Source organism: Cyprinodon tularosa, unplaced genomic scaffold (assembly GCF_016077235.1).
Source record: "Cyprinodon tularosa strain WSP-4 unplaced genomic scaffold, ASM1607723v1 ctg77, whole genome shotgun sequence".
Taxonomy (NCBI): domain Eukaryota; kingdom Metazoa; phylum Chordata; class Actinopteri; order Cyprinodontiformes; family Cyprinodontidae; genus Cyprinodon; species Cyprinodon tularosa.
This window is the reverse complement of record NW_024039529.1, coordinates 168,394-192,781: the sequence shown is the minus strand read 5'-3', so window position 1 is coordinate 192,781 and position 24,388 is coordinate 168,394. Positions and strand designations below refer to the sequence as shown.

Genomic DNA, 24,388 nt, shown 5'->3' with positions numbered 1-24,388 from the left:
CCTAATAAAGGAAAAAAATATATATATATATATTTTTATAATATTATATGTTTCTCTGCACTCTGTTTCTGCAACAATCCCTCTAACTAAGCATGCATGTTGCAATAGTGGAAAGAAAAACTTTTCTTTAGCTGGAAGAACCCTCCAGCAGAAGAGGTAAGGTACAGCTAAGAAGATGAACTCTGCATCAATATTCAAATCTGGATGTTAAAAGAGAGTACATTTAGTAGAAACTCTGTCAATAGCAGAAACAGGGTTAAACCCTGAAGACAAGACAAAGTGCATCATCTTCAGGAGGAGAGCATGTAGCGTTAGCAGCAAATACTAAGAAAAAGAAAAATTAAAAGTAAAAAAAAACAGCAAATAATGCAAAATTGGAACCTGGTAGCAAAATCAAACAACTTCTGAAATATGTCTCCCCTTGGTTTGTTACCCTTTATACAGAAAAAAGGGCCACACCATGATCCTGGCTTGTTATCCAGTTGCCTAAACTGAACCTTTTAAAGCTTGAACATAACCTGGATGACTGAAAATCTTCACAGCATGATCCCGACACCAACATGCTTGGCAGTTTGGAAAGTGTTCTTAGGTTTGAATTCCTCAATGTGCATCAAATGAACATCTCCAATTACCTTCTTCTTGTCTGCCCATAAACGTTTCTCCAGATGGTGTTTACTTGTCATTGTGGGAAGCAACAAATTTCAGTCTTTTTGTCTTTTTGTCGCTGTAGGAGCTTTTCTTTTTTTCGGTCCGCTCCCTCTCAGGAGAGAGGGTAAAGCTACCTTCATTCTCAATAGTGTCAGTGGCGTTTAAGCAGTTTTACATATTAATGGTGGCGCTGAGCCTTGTTGTGCCGAGTTTGTCCTAAATAATTGTACCAATCTTTTATCAGAGGGAAGCCTTATCGAAATAAAATGCAATCTCTAACAATTTTTAAAGAAATCAGAATTTTTACATCTAGTATACAAAACATAAATTATTGTGGTTTTGGGAGCTTAATCCCAACTCAACTTTACCTCTGAATACTAATCAGTTTATTCATAGCCATCATGCCTGTAATCAGCGTTTGCTCTTTCTCTCTTTCGACGACACTCTTCACCTCATCAGTTAACATCCACATTCCTTTTCTATATTTATCTTTCTAGTTAAGTCTCTAGAGGCTAATGAGTCTACCAAAACCTCTGATCCATCCGAATACGCTGATGACTGTTCTCACTGATCTGTTTTTTGCTTGTGAGCTTTAAAGTCAATTTTTGTAAATATAAACATATTCATAAAGGCATGGAGGCAAAGACGTCTATACCCAGTTGATTGATGATTTCTATTTTGAAACTTTCAGTTTAGTTTTTTTCTCCTTTTTTTCAAAATGCAACCTGAGCTGGACAGTCTATAGCAACAGTAAAGTGTCTCCTTGGCAAAGCGTCATGCTTCATCCAGCACAGCCTCAGTCTGTGTTTGCAGCCCCAGGTGACTCTATTTCTCCACCATCCTGCAGAACTGCCACACCTGTCTAACAAGGATACAAGGTCTTTTAAAATGTCCTCTAAAATGCTGCTTTCTTCAGATAATCTCTAAAGTGTATTATTGTTTGTGTCCATGTAGTTCCCAATGACACCAGGCACAGCTGAATAATCAGGCACCTAGTTTGCCATTTTTTCAATTTGTTTCTGCAACGGCTTTTAATTGATCTTGATCTGTCTGCATCTGTACTAAAAAACATTTCATTAAGTCTAGAGCCATACAAGCACAATATTCACACACTCATCACAATAACAGCTTTTTTTTTTTTTAGTTTTCGATCTGGGACTTGGAAAGGGCGGATAAGACATTCAAGTTCATGTCAACATTGTAGTCCCCAAAATAGCCAAGTTCTCCTGCAGCAAGTACAAAAACAGCAATGCAGTTCTGGTTAGGATGTTTTCCTCTTTCCCACAGCTAAAGGAAGACAGCCTGTTTTCCAATGTCATATTTATGTACACGAGGAATCAATTTATTTGTGATGGATGAGGTGATGATTTCTGGGCCCTGGATGATTTTCTAGTTCATAACTCTGAGCTCAACAATAACAAAAGTCCCTCTGGGTTCAAACAATAACAACAAAAAACTAGTTGCTCTATATTAAGATGTACAAAAACACTCTAAAACTAGCTGACATCATGAATTCAAGCCACAGGTTAATGCAGGTGAGAAAAACGGAGACCTTTTGATCTTTCTGAGATTAGAGTAAACACTGTATTTACCAAGCTTGGTCACAATTGGCTTCTCCCTCTGCAGAAACTCTTTTGCTCATTTCAGCTGCTTCTCCTTGGTTCTCAATAACAACACAGACAAGAAAAAAAAAAAGAAGAAACATTTGGATTTGGTGATAAAGCTGAAGCCTACAGCTCCTAGAAATACCCCACACTTATCTCCACAGACAAACTGACCATTTAAGGTCAAGTATTTTGTTTTGTTTTGTGACATGGATTTATGTTTCCATGTGGGCTGACGGAAAACAATTTATCCCTTTTAACCTCTCAGATTACAATGCCTTGCAGAAATATTCATATTCACTAAAAGTTTTTACATTTTGCCTCATCACAAAAATAAATGTATTTTGCTGTGATTTTATAAAAGAGAGTAGCATCAAATCAAGAAGTGGAATATCTATTTATCTTATACCACTTAATAAAATCTATTGATGTCTCAGAGTTTGCAAAAGACTTGAAGCTCTGGTCAGGGTTCGCTTAACAGCAAAACAACTGTACAAAGGGATGTTTGAGATCAAAGCAGTTTCACGAGAAGGGAGGGCCTAGTCAAAGTCCAGACCTAACTTTGAGTGATAATCTTTGGAAAGGCTTAGAAAAGGATACACAAGGAGACTTTCCAAGCACTCTGATGGAGCTTATGCTCTTTTGCAAAAAAGCCTGTCTATAGTTTTTATTTTTCTTATTTTCAAGCTTTTTCTTCTACTTTTTCTACTAATTAAGCAAAAAAAAAAAAAAAAAAAAAAAAATAGTTGGCTTGTTACCTAAATCAAAATACAGTAAAAAAAGATTAAGAATACTTTTGTATAGCACTGTATATTGCCAATTCTCTTTATTTTATTGAACTTTTTGGAAATTTTCCTCCCTTACCATCTCAATATTATATCAATTATCCTACAAACAGAACATACTTTACATAAACGAAGCTTAAAGTCCCTTCATTACTTCTGGCTACACTCAAATTACTGTTGACCTATTGCTTACATAATCTTTCATTCCTATGAAATAGCTTATCTTTGGATGCCATATCATGCATACTTACATTATGTATAATATTGATAATATATGCAATATTTTAAACAAAAACTCAATCAAATATTTTAGTGAAAATAACAAAGAATTAGTTAGAGTTACAATTTTGCACATTGGGTTTCATATCCTATGTTTATCTGATATTAAGCTGTCGCACAAATATCGACCTAAATGAGTAGCACTGTTTTATGTTTACCTAATTATATTTATGTGTAAATTTTTAATAAGAAAATAATTATTGTTAATAAAACCATTTAATTCAATTTTGTTTATTTATAGTGCCAATTCACAACACATATCATCTTAAGGGACTTCACAGAGACTATTCAACCAGATCATACAGTCAGATTGGTTCAAAGTTTTCTATATACGGAAAACCAGTTGATCACATTGATTCATTGACCTAAATCAATCCCTCACACCAAGAAGTTTGAGGGATCTGCTGAGGCCAACTGTGGTACAGGGAGACAGAAGCAGACAATTAGAAAGAAGCAAAAATAAAAAAGGTAACTTTTAACCAGCTCCACGGACGGCCTCGGCAGGAATGACACAGTCAGGCAGATGAGCTCCGAGCGAGCTCCCATGTCAGAGGATGAAATAAAATACATACGGTTAGTCACAGTCAGAGAAACAGTACTACACTGAAAAACAGGCCAAGGTTTAACATCTATAAAAAAAAGGTGTTGATGGCAGCATCACAGCTGATAATTCTTGCCAGGATGGTGTCACAGCCAAACAGGAAAAGACCAGATGAAGCTACTACGAGAAAAAGCAGAGAAAGCATAACGCTAGAGGTTGAACTAACAAATATGACAGAATGGAAGAAAAGAGATAGAATTAAGCAGAATGATGAAAAGGGGAAACTATGTCCTCCAGCAGTCTAAGCATATAGCAGCACTATAGCAGCATAATTATAGAGATAGCTCAGGCAAAAACTGTGCAAACTAATTATAACTATAAGCTTGATAATAAAGGAAGGTTTTAAGTCTAGCCTTCAAAATAGACTGGATGTCTGCCTCACAAACTAAAACTGGTTGTTGGTTCCTCAACCAGTTGTTGGAGAAGAGCCTGATAACTAAACTAGCTGCCTCCAAACCTACCAAAGTACAGTAAATCAGTATGGGTCCAGGTGCAATATAGTGACAATATTGGTTGTTTTAGAATTCATAGAAAAAAATAACATCGGCTGTTGATAATAAAAAGATTGTTCCATGATAGTCTTGGTATAATATTTGGTCAAACCTACTAATAACTAAAATAGAAGGATACGGTATCGAGGGGAATGTTTCACTTAAAGCTATCTCAGAAATACAAAATAATAAGAACCATAGGGTGATATGATTTAAATGTGTGGAAACTTGTTGAGGTGTATCTCAAGGGTCAGTGTTAGGCCTAAAGTATTTTATAATTTATATAAATGATATGTACAATCCTTATCTATGGCATGAATGACACAGGCACACTGTTGTTCTCGTCAATGATGACGATGAAGAATTTCGTTGATGCACCTTTTTTTCATGTCGATAATGAAAACTGACGAGCTAAACATGGATCTTTGTTGAGTTTTCGTCAATGAGACGAGACTAAATAAAAAATGTTAGCGGGTGGTCTGTCAGACCTTTAAAATGTATCAGTGTGCTGTAATCTGTTAGACAAGCTAAGCAGTATCACCCGTACTGCCGCATCCTGTTTGGTTACGCAGCCCACATGGCATGTAGCGGTGCAAGTTCTGCATGACCACAGACAGAGTGTTGCAGCAGTGACAGGGGAGAAAATTACCTGGAATGGTCCGGTACTGCGTTCTGAACTCTGAAAAACTCTACTCTTCCGCTGTGCTGGTGCAGAAATGCATCTTTTTGCACATTTAGAGTCTGCGCATTAAGCTCCACAGTGATGGTTCGCTCTCATCATTGTGATTCTTCCTGCTCTCACTACTTAATATATATGTGGCTGATCATCCTCTGCCAAGCGTAAAAAATCTGTTTGTTTAACTATCAAGATATTATTTCTTCCAGCTCACGAGAGGTGACGTAAAACCTTCTTTCATTTCTGCCAAAAGGAATCCCTAAATTATATCCAAAGCAAATATTTAATTGCATACTGTTCATTTTTGGATAAAGAGGCAGATGAAAAGGTACATAGATCTTTGAATATTTCTTTTTCATAGTTCTAATTTTGATCTATTCAGATATGATGTAAATGTTTTCTTGTAATTTCATTGAAACCTTTTTATTTGTTTCCTTTAATTATTTTAATATTTTAGATAACATATTCATTCAATTTAGGTCTGGATTGGTATGGCATTACAAGGGAATTATGTAGGTTCTCTCTGTTTAAAAAAAATCAAAACCCTGTAAATTTAAATCTACTTTGACCCATAAGCAGCAGTAACCAAGGGGCAAATTGAAGAAATAAAGCCAAAGTAGAAAGAAGAATGTTTTTGGTTCTTTGCTTTTTTGGAGTAATGAAGATTTTATTGATCTGTGTGTAATGCATAAGTCATAGTAGATCAAGAAGTATTTGCTTTGGGATGGAAACTTTCTATGTCTAAATATATTCCTTTATTGTAAATGTTGTTTGCTTGTCTGTCTGCTATATTAACCAATATGATGTGTTGAACTAGATCTGCTATTTTCACAACTTTGTCTGTGACACACTTATTTGTTGTGTAGAATATGTAGGAACTACAAAGCAATGTAGACATGAAAACTATAAATGTCATTTGATGGAGATAATTGTCATTAAAAAAAAAGTAAAACAAATATAATGTTATGATTAAACTGCAGATCAACTGCAGATACAAAAAAAGACAGATAAATGGATAAATTACTGGGTATTGTTATAAAAGACAAGGTCAACTTATCAATATATCAATCTAAAATTACGTAGAATCATTGTTTTGTGGACATATATATTACGATCCCATATAAACAGAGAGAACTTTAGGATCAGCTTCAAAGGTAGCTGGTTTAGATAAATGTAACAGAATACATTTCATGATTAACAGATAACCAACCTTCGGCTTAATCGCACTACCTCTGCCTTGCTGATGTCTGAGATACACACTCATCTTTATATCAAAGTATTCAAATTAGATTAGATCCTTATATTCAGCTGACAAAATGGGAAAAGGTAATCTGCACATACACTATATTGCCAAAAGTATTTGCTCACCTGCCTTGACTCACATATGAGCTTAAGTGACATCCCGTTCCTAATCCATAGGGTTCAATATGACGTCGGTCCACCCTTTGCAGCTAGAACAGCTTCAACTCTTCTGGGAAGGCTGTCCACAAGGTTTAGGAGTGTGTTTATGGGAATTTTTGACCATTCTTCCAGAAGCGCATTTGTGAGGTCGCACACTGATGTTGGACGAGAAGGCCTGGCTCTCAGTCTCCGCTCTAATTCATCCCAAAGGTGTTCTATCGGGTTGAGGTCAGGACTCTGTGCAGGCCAGTCAAGTTCATCCACACCAGACTCTGTCATCCATGTCTTTATGGACCTTGCTTTGTGCACTGGTGCACAGTCATGTTGGAAGAGGAAGGGGCCAGCTCCAAACTGTTCCCACAAAGTTGGGAGCATGGAATTGTCCAAAATGTCTTGGTATGCTGAAGCATTCAGAGTTCCTTTCACTGGAACTAAGGGGCCAAGCCCAGCTCCTGAAAAACAACCTCACACCATAATCCCCCCTCCACCAAACTTTACACTTGGCACAATGCAGTCAGACAAGTACCGTTCTCCTGGCAACCGCCAAACCCAGACCCGTCCATCAGATTGCCAGATGGAGAAGCGCGATTCGTCACTCCAGAGAACGCGTCTCCACTGCTCTAGAGTCCAGTGGCGGCGTGCTTTACACCACCACATCCGACGCTTTGCATTGCACTTGGTGATGTATGGCTTGGATGCAGCTGCTCGACCATGGAAACCCATTCCATGAAGCTCTCTGCGCACTGTTCTTGAGCTAATCTGAAGGCCACATGAAGTTTGGAGGTCTGTAGTGATTGACTCTGCAGAAAGTTGGCGACCTCTTCGCACTATGCGCGTCAGCATCCGCTGACCCCGCTCCGTCAGTTTACGTGGCCTACCACTTCGTGGCTGAGTTGCTGTCGTTCCCAAACACTTCCATTTTCTTATAATACAGCTGACAGTTGACTGTGGAATATTTAGGAGCGAGGAAATTTCACGACTGGATTTGTTGCACAGGTGGCATCCTATCACAGTTCCACGCTGGAATTCACTGAGCTCCTGAGAGCGACCCATTCTTTCACAAATGTTTGTAAAAACAGTCTGCATGCCTAGGTGCTTGAATTTATACACCTGTGGCCATGGAAGTGATTGGAACACCTGATTCCAATAATTTGGATGGGTGAGCAAATACTTTTGGCAATATAGTGTAGCTACAGATGTTCACAAATGTACCCTTTATTGAAGAAAACCCATTTACAAGAGCCTCTCCTGTACTCAAATGACATTTTAGTTTCTTTTGATGATACAGTCAAAGAGGGGCAACCTACTTCTTTAATTTAACTGCCAACCCTTGTTTCACTTGTTGTCTTTGAAAGTAATTTGCTCTTTTTTCTTTCTCTTTTTATAGACAAACTCAGTAAGGTGAGAAACAATATTTTTCCCTCTGGACCTGGGTTGACAGTTACAGCCCTGTAATTTTAGATCACTTCCTCCTAGGGTCCCCTGCTTAAACTATTTAAGCTTGTTAGAGCCATGAAAAAATCTACCTTCTCTCTTGACATTTTACCAGCATGCTTGGTTAACAGTGTTTTAAATTTCCTTTGTCATAATGTACTTAATAAAATAAATGTTTATTTGGTATCTGTTCATGTACCTGTTGGTCTAAAGAGCCTTTAACTTGCTTTTAAAAAGGTTAATTTCGGTCCTTCACCTTCTAGCAGTTGTAGACCCATCTTAAAGTGTCCTTTTCTGGCCAAGATTATAGAGCAGATTGTGTTCAAGCAGTTAATTGTTCCTCTTGATAAGCCTTGCCTTCTGGATCAGTTCCAGTCAGGATTTTGTAACTCCCACTCAAAGGAAACACATCCTTTTAGAGTCTCAAAATATGTTTTAATGCAAGTTGTTGCAGGTAAATATTCTGTGCTCCTTATGTTAGATCTGACCTCAGCTTTCAAACTGCTGGCGATCCAACACTTTTAAACATGTGTTTTAGGTTTTACTTTAAAAGTGTTTTATTCATATCTTTCTGTTAGATTGACTTTCTAAGTTCTACCTAATTACAGATCCTATTTAAGTCCTGTTCATTTAGGTGTTCCACAGGGCTCTGTTTTGGGGCAGTTATTGTTTTTGCTTTATCTACTCCCTCTTGATTCCGTACTCTCATCATTTAAATATGTTTCACATCAATTGAATATTCCTTTTCTTCCAAATGAAAGTCCGAAGCTGCAGATTTTTTTAATGGCTGGATTTTATTTAAGATTAGATGAATGAAAGCTTTCTTTATTTAAAATAGAAAAAAAACCCCAGCTCCTTTGCACCAGAAAAATGGTCATTATATTTTCCATATACCCTTAGTTCGGTTCTGAGGTCCTGTTATTTAAATATGCAGTTTGTCCCCCGTACAAAATTGAAAACAAAAGGAAACAAAGCTTTTTCGTCTGTGGCTTCACAACTCTGGAACTGCCATTCTTCTGGTTCTGAGATCAGCAGATGCAGTGGGTTGCTTTAAAAGCCTCCTAAAGATTTGTCTTGTTAAATCTGTTTTTTATTCAAGTCATCTATTTTGAATCATATTTCAAATTATTTTTTTGTTGAATAAATTTTTTATTTTTTCTTGAAAGGTTCTATATGAATATTGTTTTAATTACTTTTTTTACTTACTTTGCTTTATACAGGAGAAACATAAACATTTCACTGAATGGTGCACTTTTCACTGTCTCTTCTCAGATATTAATATATGTTAAAGTTTCAAACCAAAGAAAAGCTAAAGATATCATTTTATAGCAGACCTCACCTTAATCCATCAACACATGTATCTATAAAATCATGTCTTCTTTGCATAGTCCAACATCTCCCATATAGATGTATAAATTATAGATGTACTATTTAGTTTTAGCATATTACTTTGAACTCCGACTACAAAACAGCCCCAATCTGCCTTTACTTAGCAGTTACAATTACATTAGAGCGTTTTTGTATCATTTACCATCAGCACACCACATCAACACTTGAGGCGAAACATCAAATTTACTGATGTCAGCATTCCTAGGTAATAAAAAACTAAATTATCCATCACATTGATGCAATTTTCCACCTAGATTTGTTTGATGTATAATGTATTTGTCATTTTAAAATTCTTGGGGCTTCTCTGAGGGGGTGACTGTGGCTCAGAGGGTAGAGTAGTCGTCTGACATTCAGAGGGTTGAATATGCATGACTGAGTTAATATGGCTGCAATATCATGTATTTTCACTGGGCAGTATGACAAGAAAAAAGTTCAGTTCTTTTGCTATCTAAAATAGATATTGAAAGGAGCTAAACACACAGAGTCTAGGGACTATCAGAAATGGTCAGTGTAATTTTGGTAATACAGCAATGGAATGCAAATGTATTTGTATAGCAGCTTTCATTAAAAAGACAAATAAATTTGATGTCGTTGAACAGAACTGAATAAAAAACAGTGTATAAAGTGACAGCTGTTGATGAAATTGTTAGAGTCCCATAAAAACACTGCAAATGATAATTATAGATTTAAATATTCCATGAATAAATGGATTAAAAGAGGTTTGACTGAATAGATCAAGCATCAGCTTCACTCAACAGCTGAGATGATTTTATTGTTTTATAAATTTCCAGACAAACTGCTTATTGAGAAGGCTTTCAGTTAAAATTACAGTGTGATAGATCTGAAGTTGACACATTTAACACATTTAAGAAATTGAGCCCTTAGTTTAGCATTATTGTGCTCTACAATTTGCCAAATACTTGCAAGAAACACTGTCAAAAGCAAAATGTACTCAGGTTAATCTCAAAAAACCGGTTAATAATTATAATACAATGCTACAAGCCTTTAAGTTGGGTTTGTTGACTAGCTTTGATCTGTTGCAGCTCTGACTCCTGTTTAAAATGCATCATAACCCACATTTAATAAAACGCTCAGCAACGCCACTACATCTCACCTTATTACTAACCTCACAACTCCCCCTGGTGCTGACTGAGGTGGATGTTCAATAACATGCAAAGAGTGGGGATGCATGATGAATGTCACATTGGTGGAAGGTTGCCTACATGTTGTGCAGACAAGAAAAGAGCTCCTCTGATGTATCAGGGGTTAGTTTGTGTAAGAAAGAGGAAGTGGAGTTGTGATCTTTAAATAGGCGCTGAGAGATATTTGCACTATCAGCATAAGTGATTATTACCAAAATACATTTGTTTTAGTTTTCATCTTAGCTAAAGGAAGAAAAGACTGGGTTACTTTTCAAGGCCGGCAAGCATTCAAAAATAACTTGCAGGAATATCATAACAGGAGATTTACTAGATACCCTCATGAGAATATCTGAATCCCTTAGAGGAATATTCTATCTGGAATAGCGGGCTGATCTGTCCTAATTAGAACGTTTGATTCTAATGAATCAGATGGGCAGAGGTGAATTGGATATGGCTAATGATTGCTGTGTACTCTAGCAGCAGCCCTGAAGGGATTCTGTAGTGGAAAAAAATAAAAAAAATTCTCTGAGCAATCAGCTTTAAAGTAGTATGCTTCAAATGTGCATTGATTTGGACCTTTACTCTTCTGTAGCCCAATGGGATCCAGATAAATCTATGGAGGCAATCAGCTGAATGATCAGTGACAGGGACTCAGGTGTTTCAACGTCTGTGTTTCATGAAAGAAATAGCAACAGAACAGCAGATTAATGCACCTCTTTATCTGGCGAAGCTGTAAACAGTTCATCATAGTTTCCTTTAACTGTCAGGCCCTTCATTTTGAAAATAACACATTTCCATAAGCATTCAGTTTGGCACAAAAATGGAAATCATGTAAGCAAATGAGGCAACATTAATGATACTAAATCAATATAAAAGTATTTGAACCCTTAATTACTTTCAAATATAGAGCATGGTTTGATTAATTAATATTTAAGTGCAGTAATTTGTTAGACTGACGCTTGTGTTACCATCTTCAAGCTGGTGTGTATGTCTCCAATAAATAAATGCATTTCAGGCTGCTCCTCTCTAAATGATAAAATAATTAAATACATTTCTCTCAAGGAATTGCTGGCACACAGACTTTGATCATTTCATTTATTTAGATGTTTCCACATGATGAGTAAATACATCGAAATTTAGAGCGTACCTTTGTCCACATGGATAATTGTTGTTGTTTTTTTTTTTCTTCTACTTAAGATATTATCTCAGGGTAAAGGAAGAAAATGTATTTTTTGTTATTTTTTTCCAGAATGTATGCATTTCCTTTTTTCTGACAGACTGACTTATTTCTTCATCCGCTTTGAATAAAATGTCTTGTGAAGTTTTAGGTTCTTGACAAGGGACTGGACCTTTTCATTAAAACCAAAATTACTTTTAACAAGTTTAATCAAATTTGCATTTTAAAAGTGTCTGATTTAAACAAAAAGTGATGCTATAAACAAAATTCTAACCTGAAAAGTGTGGTGTGCTTTAGTACTCTTCCTTTACTCTGATACTGTAATTCCAGCACAAGAAATTGTATCATACCAATATAATATATTGACTTATTTGTAACATCTCATTTATTTACTTATTTATTTGTAGGTTGGAACATCATTCCAATTTTGATTAAGGATTTTATATTGAATGGATTAAGAAAGTATAAGTTTTTACTTTTAAACATAACTCTGCAGGATTTTAATATCCGCAAATACCAAGTGAGTAATACTAATTCCTCATTCTAAACAGGTGATATTCCCATTAGAGGGCTGTATTAATCATGCACTGGATGGAGGCAGAATCAGTGGGCGTTAACAGAGTTTAGTCCCAGAGGTAATTCTAATGTATGCAAAGAATTTCAAAGCTTTAAGAAATACTTCTAAAATACTGCCTGCTCTTTATGAATAGTAAAACTAGTAAATGAAGCAGCTTTTAACTGTGAACACTTGTAGTGTGTTACTTGTTGAGTGATTGAAGAGTCAAGTTCTTTCCCAAAAAGTTTTCTTCAACATCAGCACGAAAAGTCTTTTGGAGCCTGACCTTTAATTGTTTTAATAGCTTATAAAGCCAGATTAACAGATATTATTACATTTGAATTATTACAAAGTATCGATTTAATAAAAAACATTTTTATTATTACCTTGGCTGTTTTTAGAACTCTATTAAACTATAAGAATACATCCTTTTACTTTATACTTTATAGACTTTAGACAGATTTTATTTGTCTATTTCTTGACACAAGTGTAAAACAAAAAGAAATTTCGTTTGGAAACAGCTCATTGGACAATTTCATCTTTTTAAAAGTGCAGCCTTGAAAAATAGTCAAATTTTTTTTTTACCTACTTCACCTTTCTTTGGAATCCCAGATAAAGGTTAGATCTGTGTTTTAAAAATAAAACCTACATTTGCAGATCAGTACAGAGTCAGATCAAATACAGATGAACACAAGAGGCTCTTAAATTGACCAGAATTATGGAAACAGACTGACCCCCCAACGATTTATGTTTATTTATTAACCCTTATAGAGCATTCAGTGAAAGACTATCTAAATTTCAAGCAAAGAGTACACTGCAAAAAAACTGAAATCTAAGTAAATCGGTTTTTCTTAAAATTAGTGCATTTTTTCTTGAACTGAGCGGGTGAGATACTTTGCAAATGGAATAAGAAAATTTACATTTAAAATAAAGGAAATAAATGCAGTCTCCTATTTGAAGTGCATAATATCAAATAATCTGATTTTAAGGATAACAATGCTCCTTCAACTGGGAGATTTTCTTATTTACCTACTCAAATTAAAGGTAAATGCACTTATTTTAAGACATTTTCACAAATGTATAGATCAATTTTGTAGTGCTTTGATGGCATAAATGAATGTCAATGTAATAACAAGAAACGCCAACTTCCCCATATAAATTAAGAAAAATAAAAAAAGTGCTTCTATAAGAATTCATGAAAAACACCCTGAGAGTGAAATAAATTGCACTCCATTTGTAAGGGCTATGCAAGTGATCAAAAATGGTAACTTGCCCTATAAAGGGTTATTAGATGGGCATCATGCTCTACAGCAACCTTCATTTTGCTGGGATGAACGCAAAGTAACGCGTAACTTTTCATAGAGAAGCCACCGGTTGCGTCCTTATGAAGGACAGAGCAGGCTGTGAGACTGCAGAGCGGTGCGCAGTGACCGGCCGCATCCACTGGGGGAGGACCGAGCACCGTCTGCGCGCGCTGCGGTACATGATCGACTTCCTCACTTAGACTCTCCATCATCACACATCATGGGAGGGATACGGGAGTATAGGTAGAGCTAAAGCAGACAGACAGATGTGTGATGCTCAGACTCAACCATGGGCTCATCCAGCCTCGCCTGTGCCAATATAAACTTTTATTAACCCTCTTTTCTTTTTGCTGCAATCGAATGGAACTGTCTCTGATGCCAACTCGTTGCTGGCACACCTGGTTATGCCCTCTCCTTCTCTCTCTCTTTTTTTTGTTGTTGTTGTCATGATTGTTGTCGACGGTATATCAGGAGCGATGCAGCACATACGGGGGATCAGGTGCCACTAGATCCTGTTGAATTGGAATAAGGCGTCGAGACGTAGCCAAAAAAAAAAAAAAAAAAGTGTCCTCCTCAGAGTGCGTCAGAGCGCGGATGTATTTACTGGACGTAGATGTGGATATGGTCGCCCGCTGGATACGACGAGGGATTTGTTATATTACACCCCAAAATCAAGACGGGGGGATGAGCGCAGAAGGAGAGCTGCATCCTCACCCAGCATCCTTCCTCTTCTGTTAGTGGGAGGAGGCGATTTATTTTTGCCCCCCTTTTTTAAAATGTAAGTATGGATTAAAGATTAAAAATGTTTATGAAAAGATTTTTTTTGTGAGCAAATATATTGCTTTAGATCTAGAATGTTTGTTTACTAATGCCAATTATAGTAGGCTAATAGAGCGGTTAAGTTGTGTAATATGGGTTGTTCACCCAAAAAATAACATTAACATAAACGGATCCTTTATTTATTTTTCTTTTTTTGGCATAAACCTATTGGTGTTTTCTTTTTTTTTCTTCCTGCCAGCTGCTGAGCGCATCGGAGGAGCAAAGTCGATCAGATTAATCGGAGCTCCAACATGTAAGAGCGAAGATCCTTTAAAACAATCATGGTAACCATGGGCGACCGCGGAGGATCAAAAGATGCTTTTTTTGGGGTGAAATTAACCACCTGATGGGCATCAAGGAAACTGAGCACAGACTGTTTGGGTGTCGCTTGATGTCTCGGTGATTTATCATGCTGAACATAGAAAGGGCGCTGCAAGTTTGACACCGCGTCTGCGTAACAGGCTATGCCACGGCCCTGGTGTTTTCTGGTTATGGTAATGATGTCATGAATTATACACCGAGCGCAACAAGATATGCTCATCAGTGTTTTTTTTTTTTATCATGTAAGAAGCAAAGCGGGCTCCAGTCAACCTGGACCTCACTGATGTGCGTCTGACTTTCTAAACGGTTGATGTCTCATCATCTCTGCGCATCGCGACGGAACTGCAACTTTTATCCACTGGTCTGCATCCACCTTGAGAAGGCTGCTGTAGCCTTCCTAGACCGAACCTCGGATTTAGAAAAATGGAGTTTGCCATGGTGGGTGCGGACGGCGGGTGCAACAGTCACCTGCCGTACGGATATGCCCAAGCTCGCGCGCGGGAGAGGGAGCGCGAGAGAGAGCGCCAGGTCGCTCAGACCAGAGCGGCGGCTGTGGCTGCATCGAGCGAAGGAGGCTCCGGTGCAGAGGGAGGTGCAGGGGGGGCCACCTCCGCCACCTCCTCGGGCTCTCATCTCCTTAACAACCGCCAGCATCAACCGCGTGCCGCCACCTCCTCCTCCTCCTCCACCAACATCAGCAGCAGCGGCGCCGCCTCGCGCCCCTCCTCCTCCTCCTCACAGCAGGAGCCCGAACAGCAACAGCAGCACAGAGTTCTCAGAGAGCGGAAAAAGCAGCGCGGCGTCGGTCGGTGGAGGCGCAACCGGGGGAATCTCGGTGGAGACCTGCGCCACTCTGAGCTGGCGCTGCTCGGATCCGAGGAGGACATCATGATAGAGGAGGAGGAGGCCGAGGAAGAGGAGGAGGAGTTGGTAGAAGGGGGAGAGGCAGCGGGGGGTGGCCGGGGGAGCAAGAGGTCGAGCTTTCTGTGCAACATGGATGATGAGGAGGAGACGGTGTCTATCACCGACAGGCGACCACAGTCCGGATACGAGAACGTTTACAGCTACTGCGGCTGCTGCGAGCGGGTGGTCATCAACGTGTCGGGGCTGAAGTTTGAAACTCAGCTCAAGACTCTCACTCAGTTCCCGGACACCCTGCTTGGAGACCCCGATAAGCGGATCAGGTACTTCGACCCGCTGAGGAACGAATACTTCTTCGACAGGAACCGGCCGAGTTTTGACGCTATTCTTTACTATTACCAGTCAGGAGGGCGGTTAAAAAGACCCGCCAACGTCCCGTTTGACATTTTCTCAGAGGAGGTAAAGTTTTATGAACTCGGGGAGGAAGCAATCCTGAAGTTTCGGGAGGATGAAGGGTTTGTGAAAGAGGAGGAGAAACCTCTGCCTGAGGACGAGTTCAAGCGCCAGATCTGGCTGCTTTTTGAGTACCCGGAGAGTTCCACTCCTGCCAGAGGGATAGCGGTGGTCTCCGTCCTGGTTATAGTCATTTCAATTGTCATCTTCTGCTTAGAGACGCTGCCGGAATTCAGGGATGAAAAAGAGTACCTCCAGCCACGGCTGAACTCCTCTCAGCCCGACCACGGATTTACGCCCTTCAACGACCCGTTTTTCATCGTGGAGACGGTCTGCATCATCTGGTTCTCCTTTGAGATTATAGTTCGCTTCTTTGCGAGCCCCAGCAAACCCGCTTTCTTTAAAAACATCATGAACACCATAGACATCGTGTCCATTTTGCCTTATTTCATAACCCTCGGCACGGATCTGGCGCAGCATCAGGGCAACGGGCAACAGGCGATGAGCTTTGCCATCCTGAGAATAATCCGCCTGGTCAGGGTGTTCCGCATCTTCAAACTGTCCAGGCACTCCAAGGGGCTGCAGATACTGGGGCATACTCTGCGCGCCAGCATGCGGGAGCTGGCTCTCCTCATCTTCTTCCTGGTCATAGGCGTCATCCTCTTCTCCAGCGCGGTGTACTTCGCCGAGGCTGACGAGCCCACCTCACAGTTCACCAGCATCCCGGATGCTTTCTGGTGGGCCGTGGTTACCATGACCACGGTGGGCTACGGCGACATGAAGCCGATCACAGTCGGTGGGAAGATAGTGGGCTCCCTGTGCGCGATCGCGGGCGTGTTGACCATCGCGCTCCCGGTGCCCGTCATAGTGTCCAACTTTAACTACTTTTACCACCGGGAGACCGACAACGAGGACCAGTCTCCTGTGGTGGAGAGCATGCCGCCCGCCTGCCCGTATTTCCCAGACTTTCTAAGGAAGTTCAAAGGCTCTCCTTCTGGCTCCTCGATGGGTGACAAAGGGGATTACATGGAGATGGAGGAGGGGGTGACGGAGTCGCTCTGCGGGCTGGACAAGAGCCCCAGTAAAGGAAACGGCACAGACATAAGCAGGAAAAACAGTACAAACTCTAAATCAATTCAGACTGACGTGTGACTAAAGTTTTATCCTATTGTTTTCTAAATAAGAACAACATCAGATTAAAGACACTTCCTGCCCAACAGCAGCTGAATAACATCCCCCCTCAATAGGCCTATGGGTTTTACGCACGCCTCTCATATGCACACATTCACCCTCATAGGGGATCAATTGGCATGGAGAGTTTCTATCTGCCTGATAGACTCAGAAACATCCGTTCATTCAGTGTGGGCTTCCAAATCTGACATGGAATCTGAATTAGGCACCAGGCTATGCATTCGCACTTTATGACTTTCATCTGTCACATTACAGGGGATAGAGACGGTCGTTTGTTTTGCTGTTATGCAATAAAGTTTAAATTTGTTTGCACTATAATGTAGAATTTGCGCTGGGTTAGAGACAGTAACTGTAGGCCATACAGATGGCAACACTCTGCTCACCTGGATACAGACTGTATGAGTAGAGAAAATTGGGAAACTATTTCACACAGGCTGCCAGAGAAGAAAAAACAACTCTGAGCTATTTTATATAAAAAGCCTAAGAGAGAAGGTTTTTAATCAATGTCCATTTAATATACTCAAACAAAACTTATCTACACATTGATGAGATCATAAAGCAGGCATTAAATGAACCAGGGCTATAATGAAATAAGCTTTTCCATAAGAGGCCAAAAATAAAAAGACCCACCATGAGAGCTAAGCACAGGAGTCATCATTGTTTAAAATGGCTGGAGAAGTCACTCAGACCCAGGTTTTCTACGGATCATCCTAAAGCCTAGTCTAAAACATGTTTTCATTAAGAGCACCTCAAAATGACAGTATCCCTTTACAAAGATGAAGACGGGAAGTTACGGCATAAAAGACTCTGACGTGGAACTCTTTCAAAGGAGAGATTATGAGCATCTTTCCCTCCTTTCTGCTGGACTCTGTGCACAAAAAGATACATATAATCTATTTCTTTTTTTGCTCAAGAGGACTTTGATTATCTCAGAGCACATAAGATAATCGGCATGTGGATGTCTTCCAAGGTATGTAACGTTCATCTTCTGTTTCAACTCTAAGTCTCTATTGAACGGGCATTAAAGGTACTGTTTTTTAATATCTGGGATGTGGCTCTCTGCCCAGGGCGGCAGATGCATGGGGAGGTACAGAGATGCAGTGAGATTATTTAGTTTACATGTTTTCATAGGAAAGTATGGCTCCTACAGTGATGTGCATTGTGTAAATATATGGCTTTATACTGTTGATGGGTAAGAAAGCTAAAGTTGGTATATTATTGCTCATCGATTTGTTTTTAAATTCAATACCTACTTTGTTTTGTAGGGGATATGGCTAAACAGCTTAACCTTTAATATATAGGCAATCTGGTATATCAAGTTGGCTCAGAATAGAAAATATTTGATAATGAATGTTAATCTTATGTTAATCTGGACTCTTTTTCTTTGCAGCACAGATCATGCATTTTCCTATTATAATTTTTTTTAACTTGTAATAAATTTCAACAGTATATTGAATGATACTATTTTTATATAGCTCTTTAGTAAATTAAGGTTTAATTTTTTCTCCCCAGTAGACAGTTCTTCCCCAAAAGGCTTATTTATAATTGTTAAAATTTCCCCCCTCAGGTCCAAGCAGGAGAAGATAGTAACACCAGTGTTGTGTAGCACTCATAATTACTCTAATAAACTGGCTTTACTGATCCAAGACTTTCTAGTATATTAAATTTAACCATGTCTAAAAAGTTGAAGGCGTGGAACAGGAAAAGTGAGCTTTGGATGCTTAATGGATGCATTTAAGGTAGTGCTGAGCAGCATTTGGCACTAGAAAGATGGTTTAACAAGCAGAGGAAAATTTCTCTCTGTTTACATCGCTCAATAAAAAGAGTGTAAAGAGGAGCAGGAGTCCATGAGATCAGCTAGTATGAAAAGTGAATGTATATTTTCCTCAGACCAAGTGGAAAGTTTGCAGGTTTTACCCCAGATATTCTCTGAACTAACCCAAAGTTGTGGATGGACATTTTACCTGCACTCCTTCTGAGCATATGTTGAAATAATGTCAAATGCAAGTGAATACCTTCCTTTTTAAAATAAGAATTTTAAATAGACTTAGACTAAGACAAACCTTATTGCCATTTTGTAATCACAGTGTATACAAAACAAAATTTAGATGCATACAGCTTTTCAACAGTAAGTGAGCAGCGTACAGTGAAATTAACATTTCCATTTTTAAAGTGCACCAGTGATCAGAAGAATATAGAGCAAATGCAGTAGAAACATTGGGTTGAGCTCTATTTAAAGGTATTTGAAAATTCCCCATGTGGTGCAAATGATGCTTACAAGTGTGATGCAGTCTCGATTTCTGACTTGATTAGAGTTTCAAAAGTTTAACAGTCTGATGGCAGCAGGAAAAAAGCTGGTACAGAACTTGCAGTTTCTGCATATTCCTGAATATTCCTGCATATTTTGCTATATTCATTATTAGGGGTGTGGGAAATAATCGTTTTGGCGATATATCGTGATATTCGGCTGCCCAATATAATATCAATCTTTCACTTCTTAGTATCTATTTTAAAAAAATGGTTACATAAAACATTGATGGGAAAATGGGCTACCTCTGCACCACCACTCTGGCAGAAAGCGCTGTGGAGGCCTTTAACTGTGCGTGCAGCACCAAATCTGTATTTGAGGCAGTCACAGTGGAAGAAAACCCCAAACAACATGGATAATAATACCTAATCAATATTTTCTGATGAAAATATACAGCACTTGCTGTTTTATCTCATCATTTGATTTTGATAGCTGGGGAAAATATGGCAATATATAGTGCTACAGCAATATCGTGATAATATCGTATCGTGACCCAAGTATCGCGCCATGTATCGAATCGCAACACTCATGCCAATACTCACCTCTATTCATTATCCTATTAAGTTGCGGAAAGCAACACTTTTTTGGCATAATTCTTGGTGTTCCATCGTCCATTCCTCTTGGCAGAATTATTTTATACATTTAGGATTGGTGGTATGGAGCCTGTCTTTAATCATAATGCATTGTTTGAGAATAGGTTCAAAGCAGAGAGCCATTCCATAAAGATTCTCTTCTTGATCCATTACCCAAAACAGTTTTTACTGTGGGTATATTGTCTGCTATAAACCTCCAACGATACCACAGTTTTCAGCAGTTGTTTCATTTTCAATGCTTCTTAATGTAATCACAAATTTTTCACCACCAGTTGTTGAGATTCAGTTGATTGTGATAAGATTTAAGTGCTAAATTGTAGATTTTCTATAGATGTTTATATTAGTCACCCTTAACCAGTAGGAACTGTCTCTTGTCTACAATATTTCGACTCAGACTTTGCAGAAGCGTAAAGCATAAACCAGCCTAAAGTATGATGCTAACTCCACCATGCTTGTATTGGTTGCTACCTTGTCTGCTTTCTATCATAGTTTACTTTCTCTAAGAGTGGAAGTTTGGGCCTGTTTTTTTTAAACTTGGACATGACTGTGTGTTTAAGCTAGATAGGGTTGGTAGGGTTGACAGGCGGAATAGCAATTCTACAATATACCTATTTTTTATTTTACTCAAATAAAGGTAAAATATGACCATTCAAACATAAATAAAGTTGGACTATATAAGTATGTGGTACTAGGTAAATAATGAAAAAATATAAGGGCTGATTTAATTTGTTAAAATGTAATCAGAAACAAAGAAATACTGTTTTTACAGATTTAAAAGAATCTACTAATAAATGAGTGTAGCATACTTATCTTTACAAAAAAGAACATACTTTCAGGGAGAAGAAATTCATTTTCAAATTATTTGTTTTTATTATAAATGGTAAATAGAGCTTGCCCTTCAAATTGTTCAGCAGACTCAGCAAATACAAAATAACATCAAAACAGGGGAGCATGTTTCCAAACAAGAAGTCTGACTGGAGTTTAGACTGGAAGTGTTTTTGTTTTGTGCATTGTTGGCCCAAACATGTATGATCTTCATTCTGTGAAATAAGCAAAGGTGGGTAGAACAGCATGAAATTCCACCTAAGTGAGAGAAGCAATACTGCAAAATAGTAAAACTCAAGTAAAAGTAAAATGTATAGTTATTTAAAATTACTCATTTGTTTTCCAAAAAGTTACTTAAGTAAATGTAATTATATAACTAGTTACTGTCAAACTACCAAAGAAACATGGTCATCTTTTTTTTAGAAGGAAAAAACAGACTAATAACAACCCTGCTGAAATTGCATGCTTGCAAATTACGAGGGTATGACATGCATAAAACTTTTTGGAGTTGCCCTACCAGAGTCCTGGCTTAAAGGGGTCTGTCATGTTCTAAGAGGACATTTCTACAGCAGTAGCTTGGTCTGGTTGCATACAAAGGCTCCCCAATTGAAGCTCATTATTTCTGTTCACTTTTTTTTTATTTGGTCCATTTGTTAGTAAATTTAAGCATATTTACCTCAAATAGAGCACCTACCCAGAGGTACCATGTTGCACATTGCATGCAATTAGTAAACTAGGAAGTACTTTCAAAAACGGACGCGTCTAGCGATCCTCCTAGAGCAAAAATAATTTTAATGTTTAAAAAGGACAAAGTAAACACTATCAGGAAGAATGCTTGGCTTAGTTAAAATGAGTATATGGTTTTAGTTTTTTTTTTAACCACTTTAAATCCTAACAAAAAGTGAAGAGAGCTTAAGACTGAATGGATGACAAGGCATCCTGTCACCCGCAAAGATGTGTTGTCATAACATTAATAAAAACTTCCTAAATGTTGATCAGCAATTGTATGACGGATATGACTGCATTCCATAAAGGTTTACCCAATTTTTTAAAAGTATATTTTTTAAGTTAGCATTTCTTTTCTTGGTAAAATTTAGATAACATAAGTTTAAAAAACAAAAACACAAAAACTAATAGATGTTTATATTGTTTCATTATATTATGTTGCTTTATATTAAGGCGAATTTAGCAAAAAAAATAGCCCGCTCCAGCGCTTTATAACTAAGCAACAGAATTTTTCTATCAAAACCCAATTAATTTATAGACATTTTTATGAGTTAGCAGGTAGATTCAGCCATCATACATTACATCACTGCATCTCACAACACAATCACAGCAGCGGTGCATGATAATTTGTTGCACTCTGAGCTTATATCCTCGGAGGAGCTATTCATACAAGATATTTTTAACACCTACACCCACAACCAAATATCCACAGCACCATACTGGCTCCCAGCCAGCTTGTGACACCTCACACTCAGCACTTACATAATGTGGCTTACAGCAAGAGGCACAATCCAAAACATTTTTCAGCAAAGTGTGTGGTTAAGGCATATTCTGAGGCTTGTGGCTGCTGAGCTGACTGTGAAAACAGTCTGTATCATCTGCGCTGTGAATCCTACTGTCACATGCAGGATGATTGTTTGTAGTGCAGATACTAACCATATGGCTTGGCTATGTGAAAAGAAAACTGAGTTATTTCTGGGTATTTCTCCAAAGATATGTTTAGCCTGTCAAAGGACATAGAGGAGAAGTGGAAATAAATCGGCTGTAGATACTGTCAGACTAGGTTACATAACCACAGAGCAGAGTCCAAATTAGTTAGGTTGGACAACAGAAAGTTAAATGGCTCTTCTGCTAATCAGATAATACTCTGAGGCAATTTATTTCTAATATTGAGATGGTCTGAGGAATTTAAATATTTCTGCTGAAATTATGAATACAATGTGCATTAGATATTTGCACAAAATGACTGTGGACTGAAGTGGAGCAATGCACTAATAATACACCGAATTAATTATCACTCTAAGATGCATCGGTAGATTATAAGAATTTCAGTTCATTAAAAAAAATGTCCGCTCCTTTCTAGTTCACCGCAGTTCATCACAGCCTCTAAAATTAAATCTTGGGATAAGATAAGACAACTGACCAAAGTCACCGAGCAGTCAGTCATTGTACAGGGTTCTGAAACTTTTAAGCGTGAACTTGGTTTTGTTAACCCTGTTCTAACATGTTAAATACTGCAGAAAAGACGATCAGGTTGTTACACATCTCAACTTTTTTTTTTTATCTTACTGTACTTTAATACAGAGCAGCGTTATCAATTTCAATCCGTCCGTCCGTCCATCCATCCATCCATCCATCCATCCATCCATCCATCCATCCATCCATCCATCCATCCATCCATCCATTAATTTCTTTATTGCCAGGGTGCTACACAGGGGGAACGATTGACTGAGGCCATGCGTGCCACAGAACGCTGCCGTTTGGAGCATTCTTTTGGCTCCCATGGAGCACAGCCATGAGGTGGTTAGTCCAAGTCTTTCAGTCATTCCTTGTCACTTTTGTTTAGTACACCAAGTTTTATAATACCAACGCCCTATATAAAAAGGGCCTCCTGAGGAGGCTGAGGTCCTTTGGAGTGAGCAGGACCCTGCTTAAAATCTTGTATGACTCTTTGGTGGCATCAGCCTTCCTCTACGCTGTTGTCTGCTGGGCCCCTGGCAGCACAGAGCAGGACAGAAAGAGACTGAACAAACTGGTGAGAAAGGCAGTTTCTGTCTTAGGCTGCAATCAGGACTCAGTGGAGGAAGTGGCCGAGAGGAAGGTGCTTTCCAAGCTTGCATTCGTCATGGACACCTTCCACCCTCTGCAACAATCTGTAGAGGAGCTTAGCACCTTCTTTAGTGAAATACTTTTACACCCTGTTTGTAAAAGGAGGGCTACCTCAGGTCAGTTTGTCCCTGCTGAAACCAGACTCTACAATGGCAATAACTTATGCAATGTATAATGTGCAATTTACTATTTGATACCCTGTGCAATAACAATTTCTCTATATTTGACACCCAGTGCAATAACTATATTTATATCCAGCTATATAAATACCCATGTAAGCACCCTGAGCAATAACCCTGTATAATATTCCTACGATATAAATAAAAAAAAGGGGAAAAAAGCTGTCATATGTGGATGCACTGTATATACTTTATATATCCCATGCACCTTTTCTTCCTTTGGCACCTTCTTCTTCTCCTTTGACTATTTGAGCTGATGTTACAAGTACATTTCTCCACTGTGGGATCAATAAAGTCAATCAATCAATCATTTACTACAATTTAGTTCACCAAATACACACATACCAAATGAAATATCAATGATAACCAAGACAGTTTTGGATGGCCTCTTCAATCTTAAAGAAGAAGAATTTCTTAACACCAAGTTGAATTATTTATTAATGGGCAGACATTTTAGGTAAAACAATTTGAGAAGCATTAACATTTAAATCAATTCAGTAATACTTTATTAATCCC

The 24,388-nt window shown here is 38.4% G+C and overlaps 1 protein-coding gene across 2 annotated transcripts in view; it reads left to right on the top strand.

The window, feature by feature from the left end:
• Positions 1-14,917: 14,917 nt before the first annotated feature.
• The window catches only part of kcna4 (potassium voltage-gated channel, shaker-related subfamily, member 4), a 73,112-nt gene continuing 63,641 nt past the window's right edge, over positions 14,918-24,388 (top strand). For both annotated transcript variants that reach the window (XM_038270646.1, XM_038270647.1), the window contains exon 1: positions 14,918-18,102. In XM_038270646.1, coding sequence (XP_038126574.1) covers positions 15,051-17,093 — 2,043 coding nt within the window. In that variant the 5' untranslated portion in view covers positions 14,918-15,050 and the 3' untranslated portion in view covers positions 17,094-18,102. The remainder of the gene's footprint in view (positions 18,103-24,388) is intronic.